Source organism: Drosophila kikkawai, chromosome 3L (assembly GCF_030179895.1).
Source record: "Drosophila kikkawai strain 14028-0561.14 chromosome 3L, DkikHiC1v2, whole genome shotgun sequence".
Classification (NCBI taxonomy): domain Eukaryota; kingdom Metazoa; phylum Arthropoda; class Insecta; order Diptera; family Drosophilidae; genus Drosophila; species Drosophila kikkawai.
In genome coordinates, this window is record NC_091730.1 from 18,291,610 (window position 1) to 18,307,207 (window position 15,598).

At 46.2% G+C, this 15,598-nt stretch overlaps 9 protein-coding genes across 9 annotated transcripts; 3 read left to right on the forward strand and 6 right to left on the reverse strand.

Annotated features, from left to right (window-relative positions):
• The first annotated feature begins 353 nt into the window (after positions 1-353).
• Positions 354-1,142, forward strand: Polr2H (DNA-directed RNA polymerases I, II, and III subunit Rpb8). Its single transcript, XM_017160840.3, has 2 exons — positions 354-555; positions 630-1,142. Exon 2 carries the CDS (start codon positions 635-637, stop codon positions 1,082-1,084), a length of 450 nt encoding a protein of 149 aa, XP_017016329.1. The 5' UTR covers positions 354-555; positions 630-634; the 3' UTR covers positions 1,085-1,142.
• A 32-nt stretch (positions 1,143-1,174) lies between these two features.
• On the reverse strand, positions 1,175-1,941 carry LOC108070389 (uncharacterized). Its single transcript, XM_017160839.3, has one exon. It carries the CDS (start codon positions 1,930-1,932, stop codon positions 1,207-1,209), a length of 726 nt encoding a protein of 241 aa, XP_017016328.1. The 5' UTR covers positions 1,933-1,941; the 3' UTR covers positions 1,175-1,206.
• A 284-nt stretch (positions 1,942-2,225) lies between these two features.
• On the reverse strand, positions 2,226-2,924 carry LOC108070404 (uncharacterized). Its single transcript, XM_017160855.2, has one exon. The coding sequence runs from the start codon at positions 2,884-2,886 to the stop codon at positions 2,272-2,274; it is 615 nt and encodes a 204-aa protein (XP_017016344.1). The 5' UTR covers positions 2,887-2,924; the 3' UTR covers positions 2,226-2,271.
• Positions 2,925-4,224: 1,300 nt separating this feature from the next.
• Positions 4,225-4,749, reverse strand: LOC108070410 (resuscitation-promoting factor RpfA). Its single transcript, XM_017160863.2, has one exon. The coding sequence runs from the start codon at positions 4,735-4,737 to the stop codon at positions 4,225-4,227; it is 513 nt and encodes a 170-aa protein (XP_017016352.1). The 5' UTR covers positions 4,738-4,749.
• Positions 4,750-5,682: 933 nt separating this feature from the next.
• Positions 5,683-6,373, forward strand: LOC108070409 (uncharacterized). The gene has a single exon (XM_017160862.3). It carries the CDS (start codon positions 5,694-5,696, stop codon positions 6,315-6,317), a length of 624 nt encoding a protein of 207 aa, XP_017016351.1. The 5' UTR covers positions 5,683-5,693; the 3' UTR covers positions 6,318-6,373.
• Positions 6,374-7,377: 1,004 nt separating this feature from the next.
• LOC108070396 (serine/threonine-protein kinase WNK1) lies at positions 7,378-8,267 on the reverse strand. Its single transcript, XM_017160847.3, has one exon. It carries the CDS (start codon positions 8,185-8,187, stop codon positions 7,465-7,467), a length of 723 nt encoding a protein of 240 aa, XP_017016336.1. The 5' UTR covers positions 8,188-8,267; the 3' UTR covers positions 7,378-7,464.
• Positions 8,268-9,536: 1,269 nt separating this feature from the next.
• On the reverse strand, positions 9,537-10,421 carry LOC108070407 (uncharacterized). The gene is made up of 2 exons (XM_017160859.2): positions 9,858-10,421; positions 9,537-9,720 (listed from the first exon to the last, which is right to left on the reverse strand). The coding sequence occupies exon 1, from the start codon at positions 10,394-10,396 to the stop codon at positions 9,887-9,889; it is 510 nt and encodes a 169-aa protein (XP_017016348.1). The 5' UTR covers positions 10,397-10,421; the 3' UTR covers positions 9,537-9,720; positions 9,858-9,886.
• A 933-nt stretch (positions 10,422-11,354) lies between these two features.
• On the forward strand, positions 11,355-12,793 carry LOC108070406 (uncharacterized). The gene has a single exon (XM_017160858.2). The coding sequence runs from the start codon at positions 11,953-11,955 to the stop codon at positions 12,724-12,726; it is 774 nt and encodes a 257-aa protein (XP_017016347.1). The 5' UTR covers positions 11,355-11,952; the 3' UTR covers positions 12,727-12,793.
• A 1,242-nt stretch (positions 12,794-14,035) lies between these two features.
• Positions 14,036-15,171, reverse strand: LOC108070408 (caspase-12). The gene has a single exon (XM_017160861.3). It carries the CDS (start codon positions 15,046-15,048, stop codon positions 14,212-14,214), a length of 837 nt encoding a protein of 278 aa, XP_017016350.1. The 5' UTR covers positions 15,049-15,171; the 3' UTR covers positions 14,036-14,211.
• Positions 15,172-15,598: the final 427 nt, after the last annotated feature.

The following is a 15,598-nucleotide window of genomic DNA, read 5'->3' on the forward strand; positions in this document are numbered from 1 at the left end:
GTAAATAATTAAGTGGGAATGTTAAATATAGTTTATTTAATACCAAATTGGTGTAATAATCGCAAAAAACATAAATTAAACAATAATAATAAATAGGTATATTTTTAGAATAATTTTATTATTAATAATTTTATCAACAGATTCATTTATAAAATCTAAATGCTCTACATATAATCTCTATATATCTCTCTATATTCTGTATATAAATAACAGCAACGAAATACTCTTACTTGTTTAAGGAACTGATAACTTTTGATAATTTAAAATAATCACGAAACGTGAACAATTCACGACTTCTAGCTGAGTGCGACCACTTTTCAACACTACTTTTGCAAATAGGTGGCAGCTCTGTAAGCCGCTAGCGAGATCCGGCAGCACTGCATTAAAAACACGCGCAAGTGAAATTAAACAAATGGAAAACAGCAGCTAACAACGAATTTTTCCTATATTTTACACTTAAAACCAACTTATACATAAGGTTGGGGCGTCACAGACCACCGCACTACCTCAAAACAAACAGGACTTGATAAATATAAAGCCCAAACCCGACACAAGGTAAGCAATGAAAATCTGGCGCTCCGCTGACTCGATACTGATTTCAAAATAACCACTAATATTACTTGATGTAGCTACCATGGCTGGCGTACTCTTTGAGGATATATTTAACGTGAAGGACATGGACCCGGAGGGCAAGAAGTTCGACCGAGTGTCCCGCCTGCATTGCGAATCCGAGTCGTTCAAGATGGACCTCATCCTGGACATCAACTCGTGGCTGTACCCCATGGAGCTGGGCGACAAGTTTCGCCTGGTGCTGGCCACGACGCTGCGCGAGGACGGCTGTCCCGACAGTGGCGAGTACAATCCCATGGAGCACGAAGGCACGCGGGCGGACAGCTTCGAGTATGTGATGTACGGCAAGATCTACAGGATCGAGGGCGATGAGGCGCATAATGAGGCGTCCCGGCTCTCTGCTTACGTCTCCTTCGGCGGCCTGCTGATGCGACTGCAGGGAGACGCCAATAACCTGCACGGTTTCGAGGTGGATCAGCATATGTACCTGCTGATGAAGCGGCTGGCCTTCTAAATTTCCCATCTATACTTATTTCTGTTCGCAAATTAGACATAAACAACAACAAACTTTATTTACAGTGTATGTGTAACATTGGGTCACTCTGCTTCGGGTCAGAGTGGTGAATGATGTGCGGTCTAGTGCCTGGCAGGGCGCCTACGCAGAGGAGCATTCACTACCAGGCGAGATGGCTGCGGTCGGAAGGGAATGCGACGCTCCACGAAAGGCAAGCCCAGCGAAGTCGGTTGGAAGACGGCATTTCCCTTGTTAATCGCGTTGACAATCTTGGCGGGCTTGGGCTGAGGACGAGCAGTAAGCTTGGCAGGACGACGCTGAGGTGTCAGCAAAACTGGACGCTGCGGCCGGAAGGTGATGAAGCGACTGAGCAGAGGCAGAACATACTGAGCCTGTGGGGGTAATGGCAGACTGGCCAAATCTATGATGGCTGCACTCTGGGGCTGGCCGTTGGCATTGTCATCGTTGGCAGGCTGATCGGGAGGTCCGTATGTCTGATCTGGCGGCCCGTAGGTTTGATCAGGAGGTCCATAAACCTGATCCGGAGGTCCATAGACCTCAGCTGGCTCCTCTACGACTGGCGGGGGTCCATAGGTATCTGCTGGAGGTCCATACGTCTCATCTGGTTGCGGAAATTCCACGGCCTCCTCTGTGGGCAGCTCGAATGGTGGATCAGGCACCAGGCCAGCTGGCGGATAGGGTGCCTGCTCCTGCCTCTGCAGGATCAGCGGCAGGGATCTACCTCTCGCGGGTCCCGGGAATCTTAATTGAGCGCCTTCACTTCCATTTAGGCACAAGATCCCGCAAATGGCAAGGGTGACCAGAGAACCAGTTAGATAACCAAACATTTTGCTGTCCCAGCGTGAACTGCTGCATGTCGTGGCCCAATGACGCCTATAAATACCCACTGGAGGTGGCCTTGGGGACTGCCCAATCAATGGGCCCAAAGTGCTGCCGAGGCCGATGACTTATACGGCAGGCCCAAAAGTTACGTGCCCATTGCAGTGATGACTAAAACAGGTGTAACTCATAGATGTTATGAAAAGGTTGGTATATTTCGGTGGCACAAATTTTATAAACACCCAATTTGTGATAATAAATTGGGAAATTTCTAAAAATCTTTTATTTTAAAAATTAATGAATAGCCGGAAGTTAAATTTAATTTGTATAATTTGTTTCCTTGGATTCTACCAACTGCGACGCAGGATCAGTCGCTGGGGAACAGGCAACTGGCGGCGACGACCTTGCGGGAAACGCTGGTAAAGGCGAGCCGATTGGTCAACCGGGGGCTGTGGTCGGTCAAGACTGGTGGCCAGGACAATGACAGTGCCATCCTCGGTCACCTCCAGCTGGGGCTCATCCTCCTCAGCGTCCTCGTCAGAGGGCTGCAGCTTGGCATCTACTGGCTCATCCTCAGCAGCGGCCGGGATGTCATCGGTCTCGATGGGATTCTCGGGCTGTGCCTCCGGCTCGGGCTCTGGAGCAGGCACAAAATCGGCCTCTGGTGGGCCATAGGTGTTATCTGGTGGGCCATAAGTATTGTCCGGGGGTCCATAGGTGTTATCCGGGGGTCCGTAGGTGTTGTCTGGCGGCAGGTAAGTATTTTCCGGCTTGGCTGTCGAGCTGGGCAGATCAAAGGGAACGCTGGGCGTGATTCCTGCCTCTGGGTAACCAGTGGGTGCCGGACTGGCTGGGGCCTCCACCTGACGGGCAACGAATCTGCGGCGCAGCGGCTCCGCCGTGCTCAGAGCCACCAGGCTCAGGACAAGAACAAGAGCAGTTGTAGAGCTGGCTTTGATCATTTTGGCGACTGAAGGGCTTCTGTTCTGATTTCTCCATCCGACCCGGCTTATTTATAGTCCCCAGTTGCCGGATCGAGTTCTGTTATAATTTATGCTCGTCACTTTCAGTTTTCAGGCTCTTGTTCCCGGTAAAACTTTGATTATGTTGCGCTGATCGGCGGCGATGCGCGGCTCCAGCTTAATACCCGATACGTGACCCTTTTTTGAAATTATAAAGCCAATGCTATCAGTTCGCATAGGCTTACCCTTCCCTTTCCTCGGAGAACCCATGGAATCCATTCATTAACACTCTTAACGCTTGGGGCTTTGGGGTCGCTCTGCACATTTGATTTTGTTTGTTTTGGGCTTTCGATTTCGGGTTCTTGGCTGTTCATAATTTAGTCGTTTGATGAATTTTGAATTCATGAGAAGTGAAATAGGCTATGCAAATGTCCACCCAGAATGTCGGCGAATGGGCACGTCCCAGTGTCAGTCCCCAGTCATGGGCATACATATTCATACGAGTAGTTTGTTTCAAGGTTAACGAAAATATTAATGTGTCAAGCGGTTGAATTGTAATATAGAAAATATAATTATTAACTTTTAACTTAGTTGTTTTATTGCCAGATACATTTTTAAGCAATCTACAAGACAAGTGATATATGTAGATATTAGAATTAAGTCCTTATTTAACATCTCCATTAATGGAATAACTAAGTGTCGGTAGGATCATGAAAAACCATCTTTGTTAAATATACGAGATGCTTTCATCGTGAGAACAGGACACTTTGTGGCAGTTATTTGTGGCAGTCGCTCATTCGCAAGACACAGATAGCAAATTCATTTCTGAAATAGAACCGTACTCTCAATAATATTGGTCGGTTGTTAGCTTATAAGGTATATTTTACTCAGATAGGGCAAATGGCAATGAATATTTCCCTTTGGCCAATTAAAGCTACTGCAAGATGGTTTATTTAAATGGTTTAATTAAATAAAAGCAACTTTTTACGCATGATAAATGAAAATATGAATTTGATAAGCCTGTATTGCGAAAAGGCACGATTGGGACAACATCATAGTGAAAATTTTTCGCCTTTCCATTTCGATTACCATGTTTTGCTTTGTGCGCTGACAGCATGGCTTTAACTAGCAAATGTATATCAAATAAAGAGACCTCTAAGGAGGCTTTCTTAAATATTGACCGCCATCCAATTTCAAAGTTTAAATTTTAAATTCAAAATATTCAACAAGAAGCGTTATTTATTTAGCAACAAGAAAATTAATGTATCTTAAAGGCTCGATTCAATTCGCTTCATAAGCAACTCTTACTAGCCGTCAAAGCCTTAAAAAAAAACCATCTTAAATGGTATAGACCAGCACCGGCCTAGAGCGAATAATCTGGGCAGAACGGAGCTTCTCCGAAACGGGACGACGACTGCGCAGGCGCCCATTACGTGGCTGAATCAGACTGGCCGGAATGGGCTCCGCGGCGGGGTTATCCTCAACAGGAGCCTGGTCCACCGCAACAGAATCAGCCGGTGGGCCATAGGTGTTATCCGGCTCCGCAGGAGGTCCATAGGTATTGTCTGGCTCCGCTGGAGGTCCGTAGGTCAGGTCTGGCTGAGCCTCCGTCTCCGTGGGCAGATCAAAGGGCACCTCAGGTGTAACTCCTGCTGGGGGATAAGGAGCCGAGGCCGGAGTAGGCGCTATATCTGCGGCGGGATCAGCCGGAGCAGCTGCATCCACAGGAGCTTGCTCCTGACGAGCAAATTGGAAGCGCGAGGATCGACTGCGGAATCGGGCCGGTTCCGCCAGGGAAACGGCGGCGAAGGCAGCGATCAGGAGCAAGGAGCTGGTGAACTTGTAGGCCATGTTGAGCTGATGTTGAGTTGTCTTAGAATGTTGTCAATCACAGGCAGCCACCGGGTTTTTATACACCGAATTTTTTGGCCACTCATATTTGGCACATCGAGGGACACCCTTTCGACGGCCTATGAACGTGACAATATTTAGTCAAGGGCCCATGTCTAAGCCATAACCATTGGTCGTTAATTATAAGCCACGGGTACTTAACTTTGACACTTAACTTGGCCCCACGGCGGATGGGCAATGGGGTGGACCAGTGGGGGGTTTTATGAGGCTGAAATTAGGAATTTTAGAAAAAATCTCACAATTTGGTGATTGGAAATCTGGTATAATCTACATATAAGCTTTCTATTTAAAAAATAAAAATATATTTATTACCAAAACTGAAAATGTGTAGAAAAAAAATACTCATACGCCATGAACACCCATGAACTTTCCTTAGTAAATAGGAATTTATGTCATTAAAAAGAGGACCAGCAGTTATCATTCCTTAAAGCTTATAAAACAGCTGAAGGATATCTAGGCTACTGGTTTGCAAAAGAAATAAATAATCAACGGCACCACTGCGTATGAGTAATATTTATAGAACATGCAGCTTAAAAATACAATGCAAGGTAATTTCTTCTCAAAAACATGCCACCTAAGGCTACCTTAAAAAGTAGCTATGTAAATAGACTTAAGGTCCACCCAAATACGCACTTGAACAACCAACAAGTGATAGAGTTTTGATAGCACTTTAAATTCCACTCCACTGTGCGGCGCCTGCTTGACATACGCATCGCTGTCTTTCAAAGCGCTTGCGATGGCGCTCTGCTTAAAATGCACGGCGTCGCTGGGTCTCGGTCTAGAATCGCTGACCACCGCGTCCGTCGATCAGCAGGGCCACCGCCGGCGGCAGCGGGTATAAAAGTTAAAGCTCCATATACGATGGACAACAAAGCAGCACTGCAAGTCACACGATCATGGCACGTCATCAGCTCCTAGCATCCCTGTCTCTCCTTCTGGCCATCTGGGCCGTTAGCTGTACGGCGGAGGCACCGCTCCGGCGAAATGTACGCCTTGGACGCCTGCGTCTGCGTCCGGTAACCTTTGCTCGGCAACAGGTTGCCCCAACGCCCTATCCCTCGGCGGCGGAACTAAAGCCTGCGGCTGAGGAGCCCGCTCTCACTTATGGACCCCCTGAGGACTCCGATGTAGAAGCCCAGGCCGCTTTGCCTGCGGAGCAGGAGCCACCGGTAGACAATTTTGAGCCCAGCCCCGAAACCAAAGAGGTGGACACCGAGGAGAGCTCTCTGGAGGTAACCACGCCCGGCTCCACCCTTGCCCGCCTGCGCAGCCGCCAGAGACTGGCCAAGTTGCAGCTGGCCAAGCCAAAGCGTCAGCGTCAGCGCATCGCTCGCCTGGAAGAGCTGCCAGTGGATGAGGCAGTGGCTCCTGTGGCCCCAGTAGCTGCAGTTGCACCGGTTTCTTCTGTGGCTGCTGTTGCTCCCGTTCCGGCTGCAGTTCCCCAGTTCTACTACGTGGGTGCTGGCCAGCAGCCCTATTACCTAGCCTACAGCGCTGCTCCCCAGCAGCTGGGCTGGTAAACTATAGCCAAATTATGCCAATTGTTACTCAGATCGCCTAGAACTTGTTTTTCTTGTTTGAAATAAATATAATATATATATGGTAATGGAAACACTTGTATATGATTTAATTTTGGGTGTAATTAGAAAGATGGTTGTACAATTAAAAATCGCTCAAACTTGAAATAATGACAGGTATTTTTTACCAAAATATTTGTTTAAAAATAAAATTGCCTTTTTAAAGTGAATATTTTATCAGAATAATAGTTCCTTTTCTTTCTTAAAAAGGCATTGAAATCAATTTGCACAATGTTCCACAACTTGTGGTGTTTTCATCGCTTTGCTCCGAACCCAACAACACACACGGCCAAGAGTTTTCCATTCACCACCAACTTATTGCGAATCATTGGCCTTTAACAATAGCTTAGCACAGGACCCTTTGTGGAGCCGCCATCTCCCTACTGCGGATCCCTTGCCGCTCGTATGCATAGTATCCCTGTCCCTCGTCGCATGTAAATGGCTCCGGCAGCGTTTGAAGGGCTTCTTGTTCGCCTCGTCTTAGTGCACATTTTGCCGGGCATTTTATGGCCTTTTGTGCAACTTTGTTTCCCTTTTCCAATGCATTTTTAATGCTTTATTTTATTTTAAGCCGAAGTGGCTGGCCCCCGATTGAAAGGGCTCTCTCTTAAATGTTTTGCTAAGCTGTTGAATGTTTCGACAGTTCATCATAAGTGTTTAGTTCGTGAGTTAAAAGCTCCCAACTATCCACCTATGGATGCTGCCAACTTTATTACCCTTAAAAAAAAACAGATATAATTATGCAAACTTACGACAACCACTTTGCAATTCAAATGGCGAATGTGGCTTATTTTCATAACGTTAATCACCGAGCTTTCAATAAATTCTCTTCCAATTAACTAACTGAAATAGACAGCTTAATTGGTCGCGCTCAAAGTCTCTGTTGGGAATCGTTAATCACGTTCTCATTTAAGGCACAAAGAGTAGCAGATTATTCTGGCTTATCAGTTTTGAGTGGATTCCCCCGAGACAAAGGTTATCTCAGCCCATGAAAAACACACCGTTCGCTTCCAAAAATAAAATATTTAAATAAATAATAGCTGTACATTAAGGTTGGGATTGGGATTTCCGAGAATTCCCATTCAAGTTCTTAGCCGCCGAAGAAAGATCCTCGCGTCTCCAAGGCGCCCACATTGGGTCTCGAGCTATTCCGGAGTGCCTCGATGGCCTGATAGTTGACGAACCAGAAGGGCTGGTTCTCCACGGGCAGGGAACTCAGATGGTTCACCCACTCCTGATCCCCGTGGGCATCGATGGGGAGTCTGCTGGGAGTCGCGGTGCTTCCAATGGTGGTGACTGGATTTGGAGAGGTGGCGAAGGGAGTGCTGGCGAGGGGAATGTTGGCGGAGGGAACGCTGGGAACGAGAATGCTGGCGGCAGAATTGATTGCGACTGGAGTGCTAACACTAAAGGTGGGACTAGTAGCCGGAATCGCTGATCCCGCTGTTGAGCTCGAATCTGGTGCTCCAAAACGGTTGGCCACATCGGGCGTAGCTGAGGGAGCTGGCTGACTCAAGCTCGAATCGAATCCACCGGTGGGCAGTACTAGAGGAACTCCCATGGGCGGCCTCTGCGCAGCTCCGAAGGGCAGGTTGACCAGGGCAGGCTGCTGCGAACTAGAGGGCTCTCCGAACCTGGTGTTTATGTCCACTCCGGTGATATTCTCCACGGCGGTGTTCTGGGGAGCATGATACTTGTCCTTCTGGCTGAGTCCGCCTGGTGGTCTCACTCCGGCAAATGAGGGTCGTTGAGCCTGGGCACTTTCCAGCAGAGTTATCGCAATGATAGCCACGGCACAGCTAAGTTTCAGCATATTTGCGAGGCGAATTTCACTTTTTCGTTTACAAATCTCCCTCGCGATCTCGAATGGCGTTGTTAACTGGTCTCGTCTGCTCCGGCAACTGAGCGTAGACGGCTGGCAAGATTATTTAAATAAGAAGTGGCTCTCGCAGCCTCACTTTGAGTTGAGTCAGTTGAGAGTGCTTGCGGCTACCAAACAAGTCCAAGTGGGGCTTGAGCTGCGGCTTATCAAACGATGGGATCCGCCTATAATATAGACTCACTCACTCTCCTTTTACCTTCTCAGTGTTTTTGTGCGAAATCTGTAGAGTCATGTTAAGTATTGTTTCATTATTTTTCCCAATTTCCTTATTTGTTCTTACTTATTAAGAAATGCTATTGTCTTGCGGTATAATTATGCCCTTATATAAAGGTATTAGCTCTTCTAAGAATGTCGCTTAAAGCTATCCATCCAGTTCACGTGCCTTTTCACTTTAAACTATTGATATTTTATTGTTTATTTATTAGTGTTAATATTTACTTTGCGGTAAAATTCAAATTAAGTCGATAAGTGATTTGTTTTGCTCTTATGAAAGGTAATATAAATTTGGCTAAAAGAGAGAATTAATATATATTTATTTTTTGTAAGATCTCTGGCAGACACGAAGTCTGGTCTTTTTTGAAATTAGATATCCAAAAAATAAGAAGAATGATTAAATAACCATTTAACAATAAAATATTAAATATTTATTATTCATTAATAAATTCTATTTTGCTTAGTAAGTCACTCAAATATCTATTTCGAAAAATAAACTAAAAACTATAAAATTTCAAGTTCAATTATAGTTAAAGTTATATCTAGAATATTATACATTCTGATTTGTCTATGATATCAGAAAAATAAACAAAGTTATAAGTAAATGAGTGATCTAATAAAGATTGATATAGCCTGATTAATAATTATTTATTATAATTTATATTGGGAAATATCTTAAAATGTGCTCGATATTTTCTTACGCATTCGAGGGTAATTCACATTCGTCTCTCTTGGAATTTCGGTGCTTTCTTGTTTTTCATTGCGGTTGGGGCAATCCCATCGAAGCTTGCAATTATTTTTCGCCAGACGGGAGGTTCGTCATCGCATTGTGACGCGTGCGTCCTCCTGAAACCGGTTGTCACGCCTCCACTCCTCCCATTAACCCATTCCAGCCAAAAACCTTAAGTACCATATATCTTAACCCTAAATGATCGAATATTAGCAAGCAATTTTGTTGCTCTTTTTCTTTTTGGGCGAAGTGAATCACCGCATTGTCTGGCAGAAAAGAGAACGTTCTGGCTATGTTTACCCAAACATATTTTATTTATTTGCATTTTTTTGTCTGCTTACAATGGAGTGTATTTCGCGTGTGTTTATGTGCTGGCGAGAGAGATAGTGTCTGTTTACGTGTGTGTGTACCTGTGTCGTCATTTTGGATCGTCATGGGTTTTGGGGTTCTGGTTGCTGAGTTCTGGGTTTCGGGAATTCCGAACAGGCAGCTGGATCATACACTGAGGTGAAGAAAGTCATCTAAAAACAGAAAATAAACATCTTAGCAGATTTTTCACGATTTTTATAAAAATTAAAGCTAATTAAAACCGTATATTTTATGGCTTTAGCTAACGTTAACCTAGGTTAAGTATTTCTTTTTAAATAAAGCCACTTACCTCAGAGCTTGCCAATGGGGAAATTCCATCTAGAAACGTCGCACAATGGGGCGAGCAACACTCAGCTTGGCGGGACGAGCTGCAGCGGACACCGAACGACGAGAGGCCACTTGCTGGGCATTCCTCCTGTAGTTAGCCGCTCTTCTGGCGGCCACCAGGCGGGCCTGCTGCTCTGCAGGAATATCAGCGGCAGGTGGCAGATCGTTTCCAGTCGCATCCGGAGGGCCATAGACCTCGTCGGGAACAGCATTGGGAGCAGCATCCGGGGGTCCATAGACGGCATCTGGTGTGGGATCAGCGGCTGAGGGAGCAGCCTCATCGAAAGGCACTTCTGGCTTGAGTTCATCCGCCGAGGGATAGGGCGTCACGGCATCCACATCACCACCGTCCGCGGGAGCAGGAGCAACTTCCTGGCGAGCGGAATACCTCGAACGTCCACGGCTTAGACGCTGCGAGTACCGCTGGCGCTGTTGCTGGGCTTCGGAAACGGCCAACAGGCTGAGAGCCACCACCAGGAGGACTGCTTGGAACTTGGCCATTATTGGATGTGTCTCGCTCGGGATAGAATGAACCAGCGACTGATGACTTGGTGGACTTCCCGGTGGGCTTTTATAGGTAGGACTTGGGATGGGCAGCTGTTTAGTGTGCGTCGCATGGACCCAGCATAGGCATCGGCATCCTTTTTTGGACCTACGCTCTGACGTCGGCACACCACTATATTCTATAATCCATAGGCCATAGTCTCCATGATCGGCGGTGTCTGCGGCGTCTTTATGCGGCCACGACGTGACCAGAAAGAAGTAGCAGATGCAGAGGTCCGAGGTCTGGACAAGCCAATATTTATAGTTCCGCCATTAATCAGTCCAAAATCGGAGCGTGTGTTCCACCTCGATTCGGCCAATCGATCAACATTAAAATGCTCTTAAAGTGGCAGAAGGAGGTGGAATTAATGGCTGGCCCATAAATACTGGGTGAAGTTTAAGGATATCCATGTGGAATTGGGGGAAATCCATGTGAGTCTGGTGGTGGCGTTTCAGGAATGTGTAAGTTTTATATTTTTTGTACATTAAAGAAGTTTAATATTTAAGAATATTGAAAGTAAATTATAAAAGAAAACTAATTTCATAGAAATATTCAAAGGACTTGAAGTAATAATAAGATAAGATGGGTTTAGGTCTTAATTTCAAAGTATAAAATCATTACAGTATAAAATTCACTAAGGGATTATAACTAATAACATATTTAGATCTCATTTAAATCATTAATTTAAGAGTTTTCTTCTAGGTGAGCTGAAAATATTAAATGCCATTAAATAAAACTTGTAAATCTCTACATTACTTAGCTTTAGATTACCATTATGACTATCAAAGATATCTTTTCTACCACAAAAACTCCTTAAAGTACATTATAAATCTTGTTAGCACCTCCCCGACTTAGCCGTCATCTGTCATCTGATAATAAATGATATTATATCATCGTCAGTTCACAGCTCTTAATGAGAGGACAGGACGTGACATGAGACAGTCGTTGGGGGAGTTGTAGGCCCTGTCACTTGTTCCGACCTTGGGACTCACCTCAACGACAAATCGTTGATCGCATAAATATCGATTATAAGCGTTTAATCAAAAATTCTAACGCTCAAAGCTGACAATTCCAGCATAATGCAATTGACAACAACAGTTGTCGCCGTCGCTGTTGTCTTCGCTTACGATTTCGCTTTCAATTGGTCGGATATTGGATTGCGTCTCACGTAGGAAACGCATTTAATTTTCATAGAACATGGCGAATCGGACGTGGACGTGGACACCGGACGCCGGACATCGGACACTTGGGCGGTTGGGAAGCCACTGTAATGTGAGGGATGTGGCGGATGAGTCGCCGGCGGACGTGGCGGAGACCAGAAGCAAACGAAAAACAATGCAAAATAAATCATTAAGTGTGCGCCTAATCGATGTCGATGTCGATATAGAAGCTTCATGTCTATATTTCCCCCCGGGACGACTCTAGCTTCTTCGAGAACGTTGTATAAAAACCCGGCTCCATTGGCAGCTGGAATCAGTTGGGTCTAAATTCGGGCCGAGATCGAAAGTTCATTATGAAGTGGCTCGCACCAGTTATCCTTTGCCTGTGGGCACTAAATCTCGACCAGATCGAGGCCCGCCAGATCAGGATTAATCGTTATGCCGTCAGCGTGCAGGAGGATCAGGCAGCGCAAGCGGCTGTGGAGGTCAAGGCGGCTCCCTATCCCGCTGCGGGTTACCGTCCACAAGGTCGTTCCTTCTGGCTGCCGGGAGAAATCGAAGTTGAGGTGCAGGAAGTGCCAGCTGAGGGTTCAGGCTTAGGATCGGATCAGCTAACCACCACCACGGAACTGCCAGCGGATGATCTATCCACCAGCACCACGGATTCGGACTTGAGCACCACCACCAACTGGGATTCTGTGGACGCCACCACAACCACAGCTCCTCCTCCGGCCTTCGAGAGCCGTTCCGGACGTGCCTTTGAAAAGGCTCCCTATCCCCCAGCAGGCTACCGTCCAAGTCGAGCATTCCGACTGCCAACTGAGCAGAATCCAGAGGAGCAGCAGCAGATCTCCAATTCCTTGAAGAACAATTCAACTGACAGCAATGCCGATCATCCTGTTTGCGGGGTCAGCACTGATCCCCTGAAGCCCACGCCTCAGCCAGGATCCAAGGATGAACCCGATGCGGAGAGTGTGGTGTTCACCGCCAATCTGGGCCCTGCGGTTGTGGTGGCCAGAGCTCCGTCCTCCATTCCTGTGGCCATTCCTCTGCGTTCACAGCCACTGCTGCAGGCTCCAAGGCAGAGGGGATTTGTGTACACCACGCATGTGGAGCAGCGATGGTGAGGAATTCCAAGGGAATCATCGTAGCTTAAGTCCTGTTAACAGTTCAGTATTTATAGTTGCTTTTTTATGTGAGAAAATAAATGTTTTTAATTGTTATTTACCTTAAATATAAACTTTAAATGCAGTTTAAAATTTATATTAAGGGTAAGGAGGGTTCACAGAAATAGTCAGTATATTATTTGTGATAGACTCACAGCCTGCAATCGGTGTTAGTTAAAAAGTAAATATCCTTTTATGCTCTTCTACTGGTTTCTCCGTTTTTTAACATTTAAGACTCTTGAAAAGTTTTTATAGGTATACAAATTATAACGTCATCATTCTTATCATTTCCATCGACCGGAAGTTCTGGCACGTCTCAAACTTTGTTTGTCTAACGTCATTGAATGTTTTGTTAAATGTTGGTTGTGTTGTTTTCGGAGAAGGCGGAGCAACAAACACTTTTCTATCAAATTGCGACTGTGAAGCTTTCGGGGAGTGGAGTTCAAGTTTGGGTTCGAGTTCGAGTTCTACTTTCCGGCATCCGTATTAAATTTGACGTGCGGATGTGCAAAGTTTTAACCGTGGGACGTGCGTGGCATGCGGAAAGGCGTGAGGCGACTTTGGAGCTAGAGCTGCCATGTCTCCATTGCTGCCTCCTCCAGTCACCCTCTCATCCTTGCGGATTCAAATTGAATAACGAGTATGCGAGTGCGAGTGCCAGTGCTTTCTTTGTCGGCAGCGGAGAGGTTAGGGTGTTAGGGAGTGGCGAATGTGGATATGGATGTAGATGCGAAGCCGCCGGAGACCATTGAACCTGCGTTTCAACGAGAAGTACTTGTTGAGCGGGAGCGGAGTGCAGTTTTCGTTCTCGTGGCAGACATTTATGGCAATATTTCTGAATATTTTATATGAGAATTTCGTGGGTTCCGACGGGCATTCAAATGCAGAGACAGCGCCAATAAACGTTCATACAAAGTGCCTTATTTATGAACCGATTTTCTGTTGTCTAAACCAATTTTACATATCATTTAGGTATACAATTGAAACTTTCTAGAGTTTATTGGAAAGGTAACAACCAAGAAATTGTTTTCATAAATTCTAAGCTTATTTAAATTTTTTTTTTTCAGTAAGAAATTTACTCAAAAATTACTTGTAATCAAATCAAACAAGTAAAGGGAAAATATTTGATAATAGAAATTTTAATTCTTCTAATTTCTTGTTAAATGCAAAATACAAAAATATTTAAATAAAATAAAAGAATATTTTCCATATAAATAATTTTAAAGAAATAAAATTCCTTTTACATTCGTTTAAAAAATATTTTGCAGTATTTATTCGTAGAAAAAGGGTCCTTAAAAAGCCATTTCAGGAGTATTCGCAGTCAAGAAGCAACAAAGGACATTAACGAGAGTTGAAAACAAACTTTAACAGAGTCCGCGGCACAATCGCGTCGGGTTAATTGATTCACCCGACCACGCCCACCTCTACGTCCCTTTCTGGGCCGAGTCATCGCAAATTGTGCACGTAATTGACAATCAAAGGATCATCAAGGCTGGTGGGCACGATTTCCACGGAGTGCACCACCGGCTGCAAGCGGACATCGCTGTCAATGTGCGTGAAGCTGCCCAGCTGCAGGTCCAGCTCGTCATGAAGCTCGCCGTCATCCAGCAGGACGTACTCCGCCTCCGGCTCCACGAGGGCCAGCTCCACGGCGGCATTATTGTCGCCGGGTACCTGCGGCTGCTCGGCAATCGAGATGGTGGCATTGTCCTGGGAGAGGGATATGGCGACGTTGGGGGACGAAGAGTCCTTTTCCGCCGGACTGGCATCAATGGCAAACAGCCTGGTTGTGGCCGGAGTGGTGCTGCTTTCTGTGGTCGCACTAGCCTCCTCCTCCTTCTTCTCCTCCTCCTGAACCTTCTCCTGCTTCTGTTGCTCCTGCTCATTATCCTTGGGCTGCTCAGTTGTGGTTGGCTCATCGCCGGCCTTGTCCTCATCCTCGTCCTGCTCCTCCAGCTCCCGTTCGATTTCGTGGTGTCTCTTGGGCGGTGTGCTTAGTAGCAACAGCTTGCCGGACTTCTGGACAGTGGATGGCACATCCTCCTGCAAAGTTCCCGGAGCGGGATCAATCAGTATGCTGGCCTCCTCGTCGCGGCTGAGAGCGGGAGTGGCCAAAGTGCTTGTCTCCTCGGTGGTGGTGACGCCCTCCTCCTGCTGATCCAGGATAACCGCAGCGGTGGTGGCTTCTGGCAGCAGGGGATCTGGGCCCGGATTCCCCTCGTTACGGATAACGGCGGCCTGGACCGCAAAAAAGCCTAGCACGAGTACGAGTCCCTTTAACATGTTCGCTGGTCAATTTGCTGACGATTTGATGGCAATCAATTCCAGACGGGGCGTATTTATACGAGTAGGTCCGTAGGTTCTCCCCCTGTTCTCATTCCCATTCCCGTCCCATTCCGATTCCGAGCCCGAGTCCGATTCGGGAGCTGTCATAATTTTAGCCCTGAGCATTTAATTTGACGCGAAACTTCCGCAAACGGACCAAACCGGAAATGTAATTCCCCCAAATTCTCTCTCTCTCACTGAGTGTGTTTGCTTGGCTGTATCTGTGCGAAGGGGTGTTGTGTGTGTGGGTGTTGAGTGTGGCTGTGAGTGTGTGGCGGCATTGAAGGAGGCCAGAAAGGCCTGGGTCGTTACACCTTAAGCCCCACACGGCCAGCCCCCATTGACCGCAACGATGGCCAGAGTGCCAACCCCAAAAAGTCACTTTACATTTTCGTCTTCACCTCCGCCACACATACTGGGACTACAGTCTGGGCCAAAATAAAAGCAATTTGGAGTTTTTATACAATTCACTCAAATTTAATTTTTGAAATTTTAAGCTACAAAGTAT